The sequence below is a fragment of the Dryobates pubescens genome, chromosome 6 (assembly GCF_014839835.1).
Source record: "Dryobates pubescens isolate bDryPub1 chromosome 6, bDryPub1.pri, whole genome shotgun sequence".
Taxonomy (NCBI): Eukaryota; Metazoa; Chordata; class Aves; order Piciformes; family Picidae; genus Dryobates; species Dryobates pubescens.
Genome location: NC_071617.1, coordinates 40,727,287 through 40,746,454, shown reverse-complemented (window position 1 = coordinate 40,746,454; position 19,168 = coordinate 40,727,287). Strand labels below are relative to the sequence as shown.

General features: G+C 46.6%; 2 protein-coding genes across 4 annotated transcripts in view; one reads left to right on the top strand and one right to left on the bottom strand.

The window, feature by feature from the left end:
• ABCC10 (ATP binding cassette subfamily C member 10) overlaps positions 1–16,034 on the bottom strand; it is a 30,247-nt gene extending 14,213 nt beyond the window's left edge. The window contains exons 1-5 of one of the 3 annotated variants that reach the window (XM_054162370.1): positions 15,536–16,034; positions 7,498–7,694; positions 4,580–5,945; positions 1,670–1,897; positions 1,312–1,468 (exon numbers count right to left, since the gene is read on the bottom strand). In XM_054162370.1, the coding sequence (XP_054018345.1) occupies positions 1,312–1,468; positions 1,670–1,897; positions 4,580–5,945; positions 7,498–7,658 (1,912 nt within the window). In that variant the 5' untranslated portion in view covers positions 7,659–7,694; positions 15,536–16,034. Of the gene's footprint in view, positions 1–1,311; positions 1,469–1,669; positions 1,898–4,579; positions 5,946–7,497; positions 7,695–9,092; positions 9,112–15,535 lie in introns of those variants that run through there. The other 2 variants (XM_054162371.1, XM_054162372.1) reach the window with 2 other exon arrangements.
• Positions 16,035–16,292: 258 nt separating this feature from the next.
• The window catches only part of ZNF318 (zinc finger protein 318), a 30,493-nt gene continuing 27,617 nt past the window's right edge, over positions 16,293–19,168 (top strand). The window contains exon 1 of the mRNA XM_054162369.1: positions 16,293–16,733. Within this exon, the coding sequence (XP_054018344.1) occupies positions 16,365–16,733 (369 nt within the window). The 5' untranslated portion in view covers positions 16,293–16,364. The remainder of the gene's footprint in view (positions 16,734–19,168) is intronic.

Here is a 19,168-nt window from a genome sequence, read left to right as displayed (position 1 = left end):
TATACTTCTTGCACAATCTTATTAATCCAACTCAAATCAATTTGCCTTTGTAGTAAGTAAGGTAGTTAACCTTGACATCAAACTGAACTTTGATTAACCTTTGCTAAAGTCTCTCAAATTCATTTAAGCTTTGTCAAATTACCTACCTCAACAAATACAATACTGCCTTCCTATACTGGGAGAGGGGCATTCCACTCATTCCACAGCAAGTGGAATTCTAATCCAGGATTCCACAACAAGTGATTTAAAGGGGAAACTCTCCTTCCCTCTCTTTGCTGAAACACTCAGAAATGAAGTGCCTTCACTCTGCCTCTGACAGTCAAAACATCTTGAATCATGATGTGACAGCCAGTTGTCCTCCCAGCACCATACACCTCAGCTCTCTGCTTCCAATGTCCCCCAGCTGTAGCAGGGAAGAATTCATTGGAGTTTGATTACAAGTACCCAGCTGCTGAGGCCTGCCTGGGAATAACTGGTGTTTGTGCCCAGCTGCCCCGCAGTATCTGGGAAAGCTTGGTGTTTGACCAGAAGCTCCCAGGTGCAGGACAGGAGTAACAGATAACATGTATCTGTAGGTCTCCTCTGTTTATGAAACCAAGTGGGGATGGGAATGTATTCAACATGTTGACATCCAGAGCTGACTACAAAAGACCTTCAAGCTCTCGCTTGACCGCTAATGGACCTGAGGGAGATGAAGATGAGGAAGGCTATTGCTGGGCAGGGGGCATGCGACCCCCTGAGCGGGCTGCGTGCATGAGCAGTAGGGTGAGAAGTTACATAACACCGATTGCAAAATATGGGAGGGGCTTTGGCTCCAAGACCCAGCCTCCTGTGGTTGTCCTGGCCCGACATCACAGGACGCGGGTCCCTTACAAAAGCTGAAGATTGCTACTGGCTGGGGCTGCCGCTTTCTCCGATCCAACAAGACAAGATTTGGTCTCGTGAGGATGCCTGCCTGGATGGGAGACGGTCAGCTCCGCCACTTTGCCATCTCCGGTATCGCCATGTGTCTTATAGGGTAAGTTAGCTGTGCTTTGCTTGGGATTGGGCTCTACTTTTGGGTTTGCTGGGTAGCTTGTGGGGTTGTGCCATGCTTTACTGGGGATCAGGTTCTGGTTTTGGGTCTACTGGGTAACTTGGGTTGTGCTTTGCTTTCTGGTTTCATGCCCTGCAGTGCTATGGCGCAGGCTCGTCTGCCTTTATAATCAATAAAGTCGTACTTATCAGCACCTGTGATTAATTGCTCATTGAAAAGAGCTCACTGGAATACCTGCCCAGCGTCCCGAGCACAGCAGCATCCCTTGACATTACCTAGGGCGTAATAAGCTTCCAGGTCCTGGTCTACAAGCTCAAGGAAACGTTGGATTCGATCCAGGGAAACTTTGGCTTCCAAGATTGCATTCAACACCCATGGGAAGCTATTGAGAGGAAGAATAAGCATCCCAACAAGGGCCAGTGCTGTGAACACCTGCATGGATAAGGAAACAGCCATGAGTTAGAGGCAGTGCTCCCTTGCATCTTATTTCCCCCAAACAGCTTCACTACTCAAAACCTGAAGAGCCGTGGGGAGACACAGGCTGGGTTTATTTTGCAGAGATGCCTCAGGACTGCAGCACCACTGAAGATTGTTCTCCAACAAGAGAAAGCTGAAGGTCTCCCTACTACTTACTTTTGTGGCTGTGAGCGGATGACCCAACAGGACATAAGTGATGAAGATGGCAATGGAGACAAGAACAGGCAGTGCTGCCCACAGATACACACACACAGCATCCAAGTACTGGACAGCTCGTAATTTCTGCAGCTCTTTAGCTCGGCAGGCATTTATCCTGGTGCTGAAATGCTTCTCCCAGGTGTAAAACTTGATCACACGGATGCCAGACAGGAACTCTGTCATTAGCTGCAAAGAGGAAAAGCACATAGTGTAATCTGTGCCTGCCTAATACAACAAATGCCAGCTAGGTATCTGGGCTGGGGCCAGGTCTGCAGGTGCCTCCTGCTAAGGGCCTGGCTAGAGATACTAGCAATCATTTATTGTTAACAAAAACAAACTCATGTGGCAGTCACTGGGAATTTTGCTTCCACTCATTTCACCAGCTTCCTCAGCCATGTGTGCTGTGAAAAGGCAAAATAATACTGCTTCCCAGCTGAAGGACATGCAACACAGGTGAAGGAATGTGTGGAATTACTAGGTCCAGACTGGATGCCATTTACCTGCTTTTGCTTGACAGCACCCTGAGACAGTAACACCTGGCTCTCAGGCCTGCTGCTGCCACAACACAATGAGTCTATATCCAGCACCTGGCTGGCTTGCATCCAGCAGCTCAGGTGTCCCTCCAATATGCTGTCCTCATTCCTGCTCTGGGGTCAACGTGTGCAGAGCAAGCTAAGAATATCTGTGTGCCTAACATGAAAGAAAACTAACAAGAGAGGTTCACTCAGCAAACCAGTCCTACAATATCTGGAGAAAGTTCAACATATTCCATACAACTAGATGCATGTTCTCTTGGGAAATAAATATTCTTAAAGCTCCTAACAGTTCTGACACGGAGCTGACTTATGTTCTGTGCTTCCAAAGCATGACAGAAATGGCAAGTGAAAGTACTGTCCATCCTCACTACAGACAAAAGGCAGGAATTAGAGGTATGTTGCAGTTTGAGCTGGGTGCCCCCCTGGTGTGTTCACTTCCTGTGTCCAGAAGTCCAGCCCAGAGGGATGGACACAGGAAATTGTGTGTATTTCCTACCATGATTCTTTGCACCACTATAAGATCCAGTGCGGAGTCTAGCACGTTCTCTTTTCTTCCTCCTCCGCCAGCCGGTAACTGGGGGAGATGTCTGCTGGCTTTGGGCCTGGCTAGGCCCAAGGCCACAGGGGGATGGGCAGTCTCAGGCCTGGCCAGCTGAGACTAGCCCAGCAGAGGGAGGGGGAAGAAGGAGCCCTGAGGGTCTCGGGTGTACCCTCAGGTGGGAATGGGATGGCTCTGGGTTTGCTTTGGGATCTTTCTTTGTCACTGCGCTTTGGGTTTTCTGTAACATTCACTGCTTTCTATTTAAACTCTCCACTACTTTTGCAATCAGTTTGTCTGAGTCGTTATTTCTGCCTGTGGTGGGGAGGGGATCTGCCCCAACCCATTACAAGGTAAAAGGTAGGAATCAGATGTTTGACATATGGTAAGGAAAGAGATGACACTGTAAATATGTAAAAAGCAGTGGACAAGATGAGTGAGGGTGCCAAGCCTGAAGCAAAATAAAGCTACTACCTTGATAATTGCCTTTGTCCACACTGCAAGCCACCTCACCACTGATGACATTACTGGAGCAATAGAATGGAAGCACCTCTGTAAGTCCTACCTTAACAATAAGGCGAAGTGTAAGGTCCTGCACCAGGTTGGGGCAATCGTCAGTATCAGTACAGACTGGGGGATGCTGACACTAAGAGCAGCCCTGCAGAAAAGGACTTGGGTGTGCTGGTGGATGAGAAGCTGGACATAAGCCAACAGTGTGGGCTTGCAGCCCAGGCAGCCAATCACATTCTGGCTGTATCAAAAGAAGCATGGCCAGCAGGTCAAGAGAGGGGATTCTGCCACTTTGCTCTAGTAAGACCTTACCCAGAGTACTGCATCCAGCTCTGGAGCTCTCAATACAGGAAGGACATGGACCTGATGGAGCAGGTCCAGAGGAGGGCCACAGAAATGATCAGGGGGCTGGAACATCTGAGGATGGGATGAGGGAGCTGGGGCTGCTCAGCCTGGAGGAGGCTTGGGGAGACCTAATAGTGGCCTTCCAGTACATGAAGGGGGCCTACAAGAAGGTGGGAGAGGGACTGTTTACAAAGGCCTGTAGTAATAGGATGAGGGGAAATGTTTTTTAATTAGAGAAGAGTAGATTTAGATTGGATGTTAGGAACAAGTTCTTTACCATTAGGGTAGTGGAACACTGGGACAGGTTGCCCAAGGAGATAGTTGAGGCACCATCCCTGGAGATATTCATGTTTAGGCTCAATAAGGCTCTGAGCAGCCTGATCTAGTGGAGGATATCCCTGCTTAGTGCAAGGACCAGATGACCATAAGAGCGGTGAAGCCCTGGAATGGGTTGTCCAGGGAGGTGGTTGAGGCCCTGTCCAGGGAGGTGGTTGAGGCCCCGTCCCTGGAGGTGTTTAACACCAGGCTGGGTGAGGCTCTGGGCAGCCTGATGTAGTGTGGGGTGTCCTTGCCTATGGCAGGGGGGTTGGAACTAGATGGTCCTTGTGGTCCCTTCCAACCCTGACTGATACTGTGATACCTTTGGAGATCCCTTCCAACCCAAACCATTCTGTAACTGTATGATTCTACACTACACACAGAGAATAAAGCTGCAAGGGAACATGAATTTGCCCAAGTGGCAAAACAAGCATTACAGGTTTACTTTCTTGTCAGTGAACAAGTGTGTGTGTGTGTGCGCGCACACGCGCCCCCTCTAGCATTTTTTCCAACAACTATGACTCAACTAATCTGCTTTGGATCATGACAAGTGACCCAAAAGCCAACATTCCAGGGTCAAATAGGGAGAAAAAACTCAGAGAGCCACCAGCTGCCCCTCACCTTGACCCGTGCATCCTTATGTTTCAGCATCTCCTTGTTGTTCATCAGGATGCGGTTAGCTATAATCTTGTTGATGGGCACAAGCAGCAGTGTCAGGGCCACGCCTCCCAAAAAGGCTATCCCTACTTGCTCATAGAGGAGGTAGAGGGTAATGGCAAACTGGAAAGGCATGCTCCACACTTCGTGGAAGCTGATACAGAAGTTGACCAACCTAGCAGCATCTGTGCTCATGAAGTTGACAATTTCCCCCAGAGTGAATCGGGTAAGACTGCTGCTGCTGACACGCAGAGCCTTGCGGTAGATGGCAGAGATTATGGCAGCTCGCACCATCAGTGTCACCTTGTTCACCTCATAGGTGAACTGGTTGCGGAAGAGAGCACCCAAAAAGGAGCCAGCAAAGAGTCCAAGAGCATAAAGTACTCCATGGCTCAGGGGCTCTTGCTGTGACTCCATGAAATTCACCAGCAGGTTCAGAAGCAGAGGGCCTGAGAAACCTAGCAGGTTGCCAGCCAGCTTGAGAAGTCCAAGGGAGTAGAAACGAAGTCCAAATGCTGCATGCAGGACTGAGAAGAGTCGCACAGGCTTCTGGGCGTGCTGAAGGCTGTCTGGGGCATTGCTACTCCCATCACCTCTGGCAATGATTGGGCTAGTAAGAGAGACAGTCTCTTCCTCTACTTGGGGGAGAGCTGCCTTCTTCTGCCAGCAAGAGTAGAAACAATCACAGACACTGGCAGCCTGGAGCTGGCGAGGAAGCACATAGACATCCTGTGGCTGCTTCAGCTTGCCCTGATAGCCATGTTTCATAAGAGGGTTCATCCAAATGTAAAAGAAGCGTGAAAGCCAGCTCTCACCATCTTCTGCCACTCTCTGCTGATCAGGCACTGGTATTCCTGGCTCGGAGATGAGCTGGTCTTCATGCCAGGAGTGATTGATGGAGAGGAATTCTTGCCTGCTAGTGGTGGGGAAGAGGTAGCCAATCACATAGACAAGCAGAGAGGCCAGCTGCAGACAGAGAATGGCGAACCTGGAGGAGGCAGCAGGGTGGGCAGGAGACCAAGCTGTCTTGTGGTAGTACCATACTAGTTTTATGATGAGGGAAGGTATGGATAAAAGAGCAAGGAAAGCCAGGGCCACTGGGCCCTTCGTAAAGCCATGAATGGATCTGAAGAGCATGAGAAGAGCAAGGCCATGCGTGAACCACGTCAGGGTGGCAGTGCCATTTACCAGCACTTCCAGGTATAGAGGGCCCAACTCTTGCTGAGAAATGGTGGCTGGAATGGTATCAGCAAGGAATAAGACAGCAAGTGTGAAGGAGGCAGCAATTCTGCATCCCCAGCTTGGCCTGCAAGGCACCCTGGAGCCAGATCTAGAGAAGGAAAGAACAAAGGAGAAAAAATTACAATTGAAATGCAATCAGCTCTCAGTCAATACTCTCCTTTCTTCCTTCTCTCTTCCAAGCTTTATCTGTAGCTTTTTACTTAACCTCTCAAATTCACCCTCCCGAGACCTGTAACTTCTTCAGACTGTAGGCATTGCTAAACACCAGATCAGTATAGCTCAGTATCTGATCAATACCAGAGATTCAGATGCCACCAAAAAGCATTTCTCTACAGAAATTTGTTTGCAAACTGTGATGCATTGTAGTTAAATCAGACTTCAGTCCTTGAGGATTAAAAAAGAAATATATTTAATCTCTGTAACACAAATTTTGAAGGACAAATTCTTTGTATCACATCTCTGATCCTTGATTTCTCTTGTCTTTGTGGTGTTTGTTATTTTTATCACCATTGCTTTCAGTGATGCTGTGTACATGAAATCCATAATCCATTGCCCAAGAAAATATTTCATTATCACTTGATATGTTATCACTTGTTGCCTTTTGATATCAGTGAATCCTGCCATGTTCACAAATCTCAGGAGAGGGTAAATAGAAAAACAGTATTTTATTTCTTTGAACTCCTTATCACTATATATATAGATATATATCTGTCCTGGTTTCATGTCACTTTGAATTTACATTCTCTCCCAGAAGACTCCCAGTTTTCTCAATCTTGATTTACTGAAATTCTGTTGAATTACTATCTGTGGGTTTATGTTCACTACCCTTGTTACAGCCACTGTTCTGAGGGCAGCTGCTAGACACGTGCATGATTCCTTAGCTGACCGATTTCTTAGCATGCTGTGTAGAGCAAAACAGTAACATTCCATGTGTGCCAAGAACAACACCCTCACATTGGCACCCTTTGATTGGAACATACTGCAGGAGCCACCTCCTTGGCAGCTGGCACTTCTTACTGGGAAAAGATTTTAGCTTATGTATGCGGTTGTATTTTACTGGTTAAGAGATTGGTAACAAAGAGTATAAAAACCAACCACTCTGAGCAATAGTTACCTTTGGTTAGGAGCTTGGGCTAGGGACTGAGGAACAGACTGGGGGGTTAGGGCTGCTAGGGGCTTCTGTTAGTTAGCTACTTCTTCTGGCTAGGGCTTCGGTGTAGGGATGCTGCGAGGGATATGCTTGGGACTTCTGTTAGCTGCTTCATCTGTTAAGGGCTTCTGGGACTTAGGCTGTGAGACTCAGACTCTAATGCAAGGGATTCTACAATGCTACAATAACAGACTTCTGAGATTCTTTGCACTCTGCATTTCTGGAATCTCGTTGCCTTCACTCATCACCTGATGGCCCCCCACAGAACAACATGCCCTCTCTATTCTCTGTGGATACTTTTCTGCAACGGAGGGACCAGAGCTGTACAGCATACTCTGTATTAGAACTAATGCTAGGAAATATGCATTACAATGTAGGGTCCTTCTCTAATTACATATTCAGTACATTATAAGAAGATCTGATTTCCAGCCTTTCACCTTGCCTCCAGTCCTGCATAATAATAAAGAGCTAGACAAGTTAGTTGTCATACCTTGGAGTGCCAAGGAAGCAGGCACTAACCACTGCAAGTATTGCATGAGGAATCACATTTAATGTCAGCTGATTAAAGCAATGGCCAATGCTGCCATGAACCCACACAGGGAGTGGATTATCCGGGTTGGTCCCACACAAATCAGCCAGGATGCTCTCCATCCTTTGTTGGGAATTGAGTATGAAAGGCAGGATTTCCTAAAACAGAAAAGAAACAGCATGCAGTACACAAAAGAAAAAAAGTACAGCCCCACCCCAAAGTGGACTATGATAAGAATGAACATAGGGCTAGAAGTAACTTCCTGGGTCATGTAGTCCAGGCCCTATCGCTGTGCATTTGCTGTCTTATCATCTACTTTACAAAATGATCAAGCTCCAGATTAAAGTAAATTATATTGTTTGTCCCACTGAATCACCCTGAGACCTCAAAGCTCTGAGAATATGAGACTTTCTACTTTTTTCTGGGTTGTTTTTCCCTCATGGTTGGTTTAGCCTTTGAAACTAACATGAGAAGGCATTTGCCTTGCTACTGATCACTGTGTTGGTTAAGCAACTAAAAATATTTTTTCAATCTATCAATTATATTTCCATTTTCAAAACAATTCTCACAATGATGCTCCTTAAGACACAGTTGAAAGAACAAGGTTAACAGTCATAAAAACTCCAGGTTTTCTAACCGTGTGGGCTTGTGTAGGGGGTTGCACCTGGGATATCAAACCTTGGTAGCAGTGAACTAATCTCAAACAAGAATAATAGACCAAGGAGAGCAGACATCTGTTTTCATATGAAGTCAGGAGTAACAACAACTACTCATTTACTTCAATGTAGTTTCTCACTGACATTCTGTATACAAGACCTGTCTTATTTCTCAAAAGGTGCGCTAGCTTTGTGAATTATCACCTAGTACCCTTTTCTGCACAGAACTGGAATAAAGCAAGTTATCTCGATCTCCACACCAAGAACCTTGATTTGGGACATCAAAAAACTCTCTCTAGATCACTCAGGAGGAGGTGGGTGTCCACACAAAGAAGCAGACAGTATCTCCGATCTACAGAGGACACAGGAAACCAGCAAGCAGGACTGCGACCTTGTGTGCTGCTCCACGGAAGCACACTTGGAAGGCTTCTGTTTCAAAGCTCGTGCTCACACGAGCCGGCCCCACGACGGGGATTCACAGATTGCATTCAGTTGAAAGGGACCCTCAAAAGCCATCTTGTCCAACGCCCCTGCACTAAGCAGGGGCACATCCGAATAGCTCAGGCTGCCCAGGGCCAGAGGCTCGGCACGCGGGAATGGAGCACTGGACCACCAGGGCGAGTGACCAGGCCACGTCATGGCAGCCCTCCAGGCATGAACCGGTACAGCCCTGGGGTCGGGGAAACCCTGGCTAAGGCCCAGCCTGGCGACCGCTTCACTGTGCCGAAGAGCAGGCGGACTGACGGGCGCACGGCCAGCACCGGCGGGGATCTCGGATTCCCCTCGCTCACGCCCCCCGGGATGACGCGCGCCAGCGCCGCTATCGTGCCCCCCCCGTCCCGTTCCTACCGCACGATGTAACTTGACCTGCGACCCCCGCCGTACCTCGGCTCGCCGTACCTCGGCTCGCCCTCCCTCCTCCGCGCTCACTGCAGAGGAAAAGGGTGCAAGCATGCCCTGTGTGCCCCCTGCGGGGCGGGAGAACGCCCTGCAGCCCTGGCACCGGGCAAGCGCGGGTGCCGAGGGGGCCAAGTACACCTGGGGGTGTACACCGGGGGCCAAGTACAAACCTGCTGGCGGGCACGCCTGGCCCCGGTGGGTGGGGAGACGATGCACAACAGCCCTGCACCTGGGAGTAGTTCTCTCTTCCCAAGGGGCGCCCGCTCAGCTGCCTTTAAAGCGCCGTACCGCTGCCATAGGAAATCAAGATACTACCGGGATTCGGTCAAAAGCACGAGCCTGAGCTGAGGAGAAGCAGCAAACGAATTGAACACGGCATTCAGATTTACAATAACATTAAAAATCAGGTCCTGTGCTGGGAGGTACAGCTCCGGCAGTACTTCTATGGGTGTCAGTGTGATTTTTGTAAGTACAGAGTTCTTTGCTCATAGTAGAGGACAATACTCCAAGACCACTTTCCCAGCAACAGGTCAGTGTACTCCAAAGCGGTGGTAATAGCCATATAAAGCAAGGTTCAATTAACATCCCAGAGGGATAGGATGTTATCCAGAGGGATCTGGACAAGCTGGAGAGGTGGGCCCAGGTGAACCGTAGTCTTGTTGAACGTTAGAAGTGCAACAACCTGCAGCTGGGTTGGGACAAACCCCATTATCAATACAGGCTGGAGAAAGATATCATAGAAAGCAGCCCTGTGGAAAAGGATTTAGGGGTACTGGTGAATGAAAAGCTGGACATGAGCCAACAATGTGCACTTGTAGCCCAGAAGGCAGAATGCATCCTGGGCTGCAGCAAAGGAAGTGTGGCCAGTGGATAGAGGCTACTCTGCTCTGGTGAGACCTCACTTGGAGTACTGTGTCCAGATCAGACACCCTCAACACAAGAAAGACACGGACCTGGTGCAGAAGATCCCAAAGACAGCCACAAAAGTGATTGGAGGGCTGGAGCACCTCTCCTACTACAACAAGCTGTTAGGGTTATTCAGCCTGGAGAAGAGAAGGCTCCAGGGAAACCTTCCACTACATGAACAGAGCCTGCCAGAAAGGTGGGAAGGGACTACTTACAAAGGCACGTAGCAACAAGACAAGGGACAATGTTTTATGCTAGAAAAGGGTAGACTTATATTGAACATTATGAAGAAGTTCTTTACTATGAGGGTGGTGGAACACCAGGACAGGTTGCCTGGGAGAGTGGTGGAGGCCCCATCCCTGGACACAAAGTCAAGCTTGATAGGGCTCTAAGCAACTTCAAGTCCCTGCTTACTGCAGGGGGGTTGGACTAGATGACCTTTAAAGGTCCCTTCCAACCCAATGCATTCTATGATTCTACTTCACCTCTTCCTAAATTTTGCAACCTGTGACATTTACTGCTATGTATTTTACTGACTTAAGGTGTGTGTCATGTGGAGTACAGGCTTGTGGCAATATTGCTTACAAAATACCTTGCACACTGTACATAATCATATACCTGACATTTATCAAAACTCCCCAGAGCATTCAAAATGCAAAAGAAAACCCAACATAACGTTTAATTTAATCTACCCCCACAAGCCAATGCAGGCCAGATTTTATTAACTGTCTTATTACCCAGATCTTTTTAATGCTGTAGACTGATACACCCACAATGAGGAAGAGCTGTGTGGCAAAGACAGACTGTTCCACTCCCATAGGATTTTATTTTGTAACAGATGACTTAATACTCCTCCCAGCACTCGGAATGAGCAAATGAGCATTGGTTACATGCCCATTCACTTCCCAGCTGCAAAGCTAGCCTAGACAAGCCTTAAATTCAGAAATATCAACCTTGTAATTATAGATGTAAAAATCTCTGAAAGCAGTTGTCTGCTTGGATGCATTTTCTGTGCTCCTAGCCAGGACTCTACTATCAGCCGAACCATCCTTAAATTCTATGGCATGATGTCCAAGGCTTGATTACTTGGCTCAGTCCAAATGTTTTCATGAGTAGGCTGCTTTGCCTGGACCTGAAGACACAACATACACATTTTACCCTGTTTTTCAGGGGAAAAGTAATGAGTCTGTCATAAAAACATATTAATTATCTTAATTCTTTTGGTAGCCTGGCCATTTAACATTAGCAGGAGTGCTGCATGGTTGACCTATGCCCCTGGATCTAACCTTGACTGAAGGGTAAGAAAATATTATAATTAGGGTATTACATTTTTCTGTTAACTGCACTGGCTTTCAACCTAACGGTCCAACTTTAATTCTGATTCCTGTTTACTTGTTCATAGTGAGCTACTCCTAACTTAAACTTTCTTTTCTTAATGTTGTTCTGTAGTCTTCGAAAAGAGGGTCCTTTGCCTGATGTGCAAAGGCAGTTAACACACAGAGTTGAGATAGCTGCTTTACTCTGGTTCTGCAGAATTACGTCCTAGGCAATGAAAATGCAAATCCAGCACACTGTTAGCTCAAACAGCAGCTGTTTATACACAGTAAATAAATGATGTATTATTGATTGTATGAGTTCACATCACAAATCTCTGTATGCATGCTCCATGAATTACCTAATTCGTTATACTATTACCTTATTTGTTAGATTAAGCTAGTCCTACATTTACATTTAAATTCTCCTCCTAGAGGTGAGAGGTTTTGGTACTAAAATTACCACTGGTTATTAATGGGACACCTCTATCTTCATCCAAATCTTTCTCTGGTTTATATAGAGAAGCCATAACGAGGCATTATCTACAAAAGCAGACAGAATCTTACTGTCTTTAGATACTGCTCTTAATTATTGTGTCTTGTTTGATTATTTAAACATTAAGACAACTGTGAGCATAGTGGTGGCTCTGTTGGTAACACATAAGACCCTTAATGGGAAGGTTGGGAGTTCAAGCCTGTAGTGGGCACTAGTGTCCTCCCTACTCTAGTCATGAGGCCTGTGGTGACAGGTTGGACTCAATGATCTTTGAGGTCTCTTCCAACCTTAGTAATACTGAATACTGAATTCACACTCATCCCATCTTTTAGTATTAAGGGCTTTCCATTCTTATGACCCTGGTTTCAAATAATTCTAAATTTATTCAGCCCAGGTGTTTAACTCTATCCTTCCAACAGCAGGGTAGTCCCATGATTTTGAGGCCGGATGAGAAGCCAGAGACACCTTACTATCCCCAAACTACCCTCAGCATCCAATTAGCTAAAATCTCTCCAAGCAGCAGGTAACTGTAAGTTCAAATACAAGCTCTGAAAATTCAAAGAGGAGTTTTCAATCTGAACTAGTAGCAGAGCAGACTGACTGGCACCTCCTTGGTCCAGTGAGTCTGAAGTACCAGTTGGCAGGAGTATTACACAAACAGCTGCAAAGCCTGACTTTCTCAATTCCCTAAGACAAACTGTAGTCTTCCCTCTTACAAAGACATGAAAGTTCTCAATTTGCTCGGCATCACTGGGCCCAAATTTCAGTACTGATTTTAGGAGTAATTTAATTGAATCTCACTGTGGGTGCTCACTTCCTTAAAAAAATTCACTCAGTAAGGTATTGATGAATGCAGTTGAAAATGACACTTCAGATAATACAGAACAAGTCTATAAATTGTAATTGTGAAGAGATGCTCAGTAAGATGACAGGGTGATCCAGAATGATAATGTGTGCTAGTCAGTCTAGTATTTTTTTCCAATAAGTGGAAGTTGTTCTTAATTCTAAACTCTTAAACACCACAACATATTGGGTCTTTGCTCTCTTTTTTCCATTCCTCCCTTGAACAGTTTTACTTACTGGTGTAGACAGCAGTTTTAATGAATGATTAGTTATTGGTATCTGGATTCCTCCTTCTTACAAATGCCACTGAAATCTATCACCAGAAACCACCAGGACATCTTCTGTAGACCTCCTCTGAATACAAGGCAGAAAGAAGTTAGAAAATATGTTCACATTCTGGACATTTGCAAAGCTTTTATGTATATGCATAACTTCATTAAAAAAACAAACAAACAAAAAAACCAAGAAAAGTTTGCTGTGTTTCTTGGTTTATGGCTTTTTGAAATCTATCTGGTTTAAACTCGTTTTAAAAACCTGCTCTCAAGAAAGCAACAGAATGGAAATGTCTAAACCCAAACATGTCTCTCTTCTCTTATTAGGCAGGGAAATAAGTGAATTTCAGTTGGTAAGACTGAGTGCTTGACACAGACACCTGACACTAATGCAAGAAAATGTGGGCTTCCTTTTAATGAAGAGGCAGAACACAGTTGGGATAATAGTATATTCCTCATGGTGATGAATTATTTGGATTTCATCTATGATACAAAACTAGAGGGCAATTTCCTACATAACATCAATACTGTAGTTGTAAAGTAGAGCACTCTGAGTGCCTCTCTGAGTGTCACCAAGCCTGCTGCTTAGAGTAGGTAGTTGGAACAGGTTGAGTACCCATTGCCTCCACAGTCATTATGTTTTGCTCCCACCAGAAGCAGATACAAATTCTGCTAGCCACTTTCAAAGAGTAAATTGTTATCACAGTATACTTATAGTTGAATAAAGGTCACTGTCAAACATTATCAACTTTAGGAAAGGAGGAGGAGTTGACAACAGTAATGGAAACCAAGACAGTCTTTATATAGCCAAATGCTTAATTTGATGACTGGCATAATTGAGCCTATTTCCTGAGCCTGTGTAGTGGTGTGCTCACTCAGAAAACATCAAGGTGTGGCAGTTAGTTTTAATACACAATTGAACCAAATCGCTCCCAGCAGAAATATATCACTGTAGTATCACACAGACCTCCTCCCAACATCCAGCTACTCTTGGTGGCCACTGCTGTAAGTAGTATGCTTCAAATGGTGTGTTACCATCTAGCAAATACGTTCCCCAAAAACAAAGGCAAAATTTCATCCGAGTATGCAAAAACTGACTGGGTCTTCAAATACAAGTCCTCTGATGTCATCTAGCCTATTAAAAAAAACCCCAAATCTAATTCACAAAATTTCTCCCAGTTTCTAAACAAAACATACTGGGTATGTGGGGAATTTATCCCCCTAACATGTACACCAAGATTAAAAAAAATGGCTATTTTAATACAATCAAGAAGCATACATATTCAATGATTTCCACAAAATGCCCACCCATTTCCAAGCCTAATACATACGCAGATATCTGACAATTATTTCAGCTCATGCTCAGGTTTACCTATAAGGGTTTTACGGTGGTCCTAGTGGTCATTTAGGGGAACATACTCGAACTCTTATTTTCTCTTTAGTAATGGGTGTCTGATAAGACACAAGTCGTGGCTTGGCAACTTTCAGTTTTCTTTTCTATCCAAAGCTCTAGCCATACAGCTACAATAGCTGGCTATTTTAACCCAAATTCTTGCTTACAGACTCCTTGATTCCAGATTAACCCTGCTGAGCCAGCTATGTGCTGTTTTAGTACAAATTCCCACTTGATCAAATCCTTGCTTTTTTGCTTAGATCTACTGAAGCAGTTGATTCACCAGTTTACTGGTATAAATGTCTGCTGAACCGATATCGTAAAATCCAGCTATAAAGAGAAAACCTCTAATGCTTAGCTTTATGGGGATAGCTTCAGAAACCTCAAACCATCACAGCAGCCAACATTCAGTGGGTATTTATACAGTGATGTATGTATCGGCTACCCCTCATGCCAACACCTACTAAATATCCATTGGTCAATTTCTTGCTCGTTTTGCATTAAAGGACCAGCTTCTCTTAAATTCACTCTGCATGCTCGTAGGGCAAGGCATTTATTTTGGGCAAGGGTCTTCCTGCTAGGAGGTGTCTTTTCTAACATTATTATCAAGCTGCTGTAGTCTAGGACACTATTTTTGGGCCAAAAGCTGACTACACTGTTTAGTAATACTTAACATACTCGTCTAGGATGTTTCATCTATCAGAAGTCCTTTTCTTTATTCCTGCTAAAAGAGCAGCTTAATCCCAAACGTGCATGCTTCTTTAATACAATTCCTTACTTTGAGGCTTCCAATAATTTCTTTCTTGCCAGTCTCATCTTTGTGCTCTTTATCATCATCATCTCTGGGGTTTCTGCATAGTTTTGTTAGACACTGAGCGATCGTTTGAACACATTTAATTATAAGATACACACAGCTGTTGTTATTACAATGGCCACAAACACCTGTTTGAGCCACTGCAGGTTTGGTAACCAAGCAGCCAATTTCACCAGAATTTGCCTTTTCCCATTCTTGCACTGCGTTCTCAATAGATGATACTGTTGGATCTTAAAACCAACTTCTATTATGTGCAATAACCTTTTCCAATTACAGCACACGTACCCCCTTGAATCGCTGAAAAATAATCTCAGGCTGCCTAGAGGATGTAATAAATCTTTCTACCTAGAGTCTGTAGCACCAGAACCAACTGATTTGCAACTCTGCTGGTATCATTATCACTTACAGTAGCGGGTACTCAGGTGAAGATAAAAGACAGAAAACAATTCCTCCTTATCGTGTCATCCCAGCTTCTGGCAGCCAAAGCAAGGAAACTTGTTCAGAATTTTCCGAGCTGGAGGCTCACACCAGCATGGCTTCATCGAGTGGCCAAGGATTGCCCTTAAACACACTTCTACTTAAGGAAAACATCCATACCGGCAAGCTCCACAGAACATCGAGGGAAAAGAAACCAACCATAAAAAGCTCTTCTGCTTTCGGGTTCAACTTAGAGGCTGTTGCTGTCTCCGCAAGTACACCAAGCTGCGGCAAGGCCCGCCCCTCGGCTTCGGCTCTCAGCCTCTGGGAGCCGGAGGACTCCCACGGCCTCCTCAGATGCAAAGGCGGTACTCCCTCTCTCCCACCGCCTTTGCCCCTGCCCGTTCTACCAAACGGGTGGGCTGAGAGAGCACGGCGGGAAGCCTGGGAGGGCAGGCAAACAGGATGGCATAGCCGAGTGCGCGCATTCGAGCATGTCCCGCTCAGGCCCGCCGGGAGCCGCGCGCGCCTAGGAAAGGAGCGGCAGCACAACGCCCCCCTCCATGTGACCGCGGCACAGCGGCCGCCATTTTGTGCGAGCGTCCCTAAGCAACGCCCCCCGCCCCCTCCCCCTCCCGGCCCGGGCTCACCCCGCCCCCCCGTCGGGCCCCAGGGTGCCAGGGTCGGGAGCGCGCGCAGGGCAGCCGGCGGCGCGCACGCGCGGTGGGGTGCGGGGGGTACCCCGAGGTGGGGGGGCGGGTCAGAGGCAGTGGGGCACCCGCGCAGGCCGCCGGGACCCCTACGCCACTGGCGCCATCATGTACCGCTCCAGTAGTGGCCGCTCCGGCCCTTCGTTCTCATCTTCCTACCACCGCCTGAAAGAGGGCAGCTCGTCGGGGTCTCGCTCCTCCCGCTCCAGTACGTCGGGTCCGGGGCCAGGCCGTGGCCGGCCTCCCCTGCCGCCGCCCGCGGCCCCTATCTCCGCCGCTTCTGCCTCGCCTCCGCGCTCCGCTTCGCCCCGTCCCCCGCCGCGTCGCCACCGCTCTCCGTCGGGCCACCGCGGCGCTTCCCGCCGATCCCCGTCGCCGCACCGCAGCAGAAGGTTGCCATCACCGCCCGGAGGACCGGGACCCGGCGGAACCCGGAGCCGCCGGGGGAGCGAGCACGGAGACGGCAGCAGCAGCCGGGTAACTACTGCCGTGCTCTGAGGCGTCTTGGTGCGGGCCTTACCCCCTCCCTCAGTAGCTGTCAGGCCGCAGGGGTCCCCGCAGCCTCCGTGGCCCCCGGCGATGGCGGCCCCCGAGTCCCGCGGTTTGACGGACGGTGTCTTTTCCGGCACATGCCTCACCTCAGCGGTACCCAAACCCCCTGGCTGTTTCCAGGGGTCGACGCGCATCCCCGCCGGCGGAAGGGCGGGAGCGGGAGGCAGTGGGGCCAGGGCCCAGGGGTCCCTGCAGAATTGCACCGGACCCGAGCATTCCCCATGCAGAGGGAGAAGTCCTTAGAGGGAGAAATTAAAACAAACAATTAATTAATTTTCATGTTAAGTAAATTTTTCCCTTTAATTTCTATTACATCTTATTTGTGTTTTATTGCTTACAGCCATTTTAGATAAGGCTCAAAGATGATGTTATCTTTTGCTAAGGCAAAGGGATGGAACTAGTCACTTTCCTCCATTTGACACTGATTTGTGTTATTCAAGAATTATCACTTATTTTGTGGGGAAATAACTTTTTAAATAGGGTATTCAACGAGTAATTTGAATTCTTCCTGCTGTTATGAGTGTGTGAAGAAGACTGTTGTAAATCTGTATCTTTGAGAGGTAGGCAGTGCTTTGTAGTTGGAGCTGTGCATGAGGTATTACAGTCTTCTCACTCAGCCTTGGCAAAATCTGATTTGGGCATGTGAAACTCTGGTTTGACATCTGAAGTGATAACATCTTGGATGCAGACACCATTGCACTAAACCAACATGTATAACTGTACTACTCTTTTGAGCAAGTGCCTTTCACTCATCTAAATTTTCTCTTGTTAGTCCTTAGTGCAATGATTATCTTGTCTGATAACTGTCACCCATGGTATGTAGTAGGTTCTCTGTGCGTTTGTATTGCACTGGAAGAAGAAATTTTTATATGGGGATGTTTCAGGCTGTGGTACCATAGTCACTCAATTGGCATGTGTATGATTAAAAGGAATGGTACACTCTTTCCTGTCACTCTGCAGTATGTTGTGGCCCCTTCCTTGTGCTCACGCTTTTATTTGTGAAGTTGCAAGGTGAGCTGATTGGAGGAAATGGTGTGGCAGAAAGTCAGTCTATCAAAAATATAGTCTGCTACAATTCATGTGGGGTCTTTCTGATGGTAATAGAGGTTTTAATCAGATTTCTTTGGTACTGTAGCCATGGAAGAGCTCAAAGATGAGTTCAGTGGAGTTAAAATTCAGTTACTGGCGCTGTTTGTTTTTTCAAGTGAGCTGTCATGAAGGCATGTGAAGATCATGTTATATTTGATAGTTAAGCCAAGCCAAGCTGAGAAACTTTCCTCTGACCATTTGTTTTCAGGCTGTATTTCACCAGTATCTCAGTCCTGTAAGTTGTCTGTGGACTAGCCCTGCAAATTTCATGCTAGTAAGACCCAGGGTGAAAATAAGTAATTATGTAAAAAAGAGATAATTTTAAATCTGATTCATCTCAGTTTGTGTTGTAGCTCAGTGGATGGTCCCATTGTCACAACTGAGGGGATGACAAACTGGGATACAGGAGTAGAACTTGCTTAAACTGACTTCAGTCAGTCTGCCATTTCACTGTATCCATGACAGGCTGTAAAACTGTTCCAGCTGTAATCATAGAATCATGAAATTACTTAGGTTGGAAGGGGCCCTACTGGGCTGCTCACGGCCTCATCCAACCTGGCCTTGAACACCGCCAAGGAGGAGGCATTCACAACCTCCCTGGGCCACCTATTCCAGAGTTGCACCACCCTGGTAAAGAAGAACTTCTTCCAAAGATCCAGTCTAAACCTACTCACCCTCAGCTTCAAACCATTCTCCACCCTTATGAAAAGTCCCCCTCTGGCCTACCTATAGGATCTCTTCAGGTATTGGAAGGCAGCTATAAGGTTCCCCTGGAGCCTTCTCTAGGCTGGACAACCCCAGCTCCCTCAGCTTGTATTCATAGCAGAGGTGTTCCAGCCCTAGGATCATCTTTGTGGCCCTCCTCTGGACTCACTCTCACTCCAACAGCTCTGTGTCCTTGTGAACAAACCTTTCAATGCCAAATTTGTTGGTAGCTCAGACTTGGAGAAATTTGACCTAGGAATATTTGTCTGGAAGCCTCTGACTCTCCTTTTAGGAGGTAAAACCCCAACCCACCAAAAGCTTCAACTTTACACAAATGTTATTCTTGACAAATGTCATTCTTCCAATGTTATTTTGCACCCTCCTGGCTCAGGTTATAGTAGTCACCTGAGCAAATTGTTGCAGATTCCTGTTGTGTTTTGTGGTTACTCTAATTTCAGAGAAGAAAATTACTAATCCTGTAAATAAGGCTTTAGCAAGTTACGTAGTGCTGAAGACTGAGCCAAACAGACTGTTTGTATATTTGCAAGAATACTGCATTTAAGGAA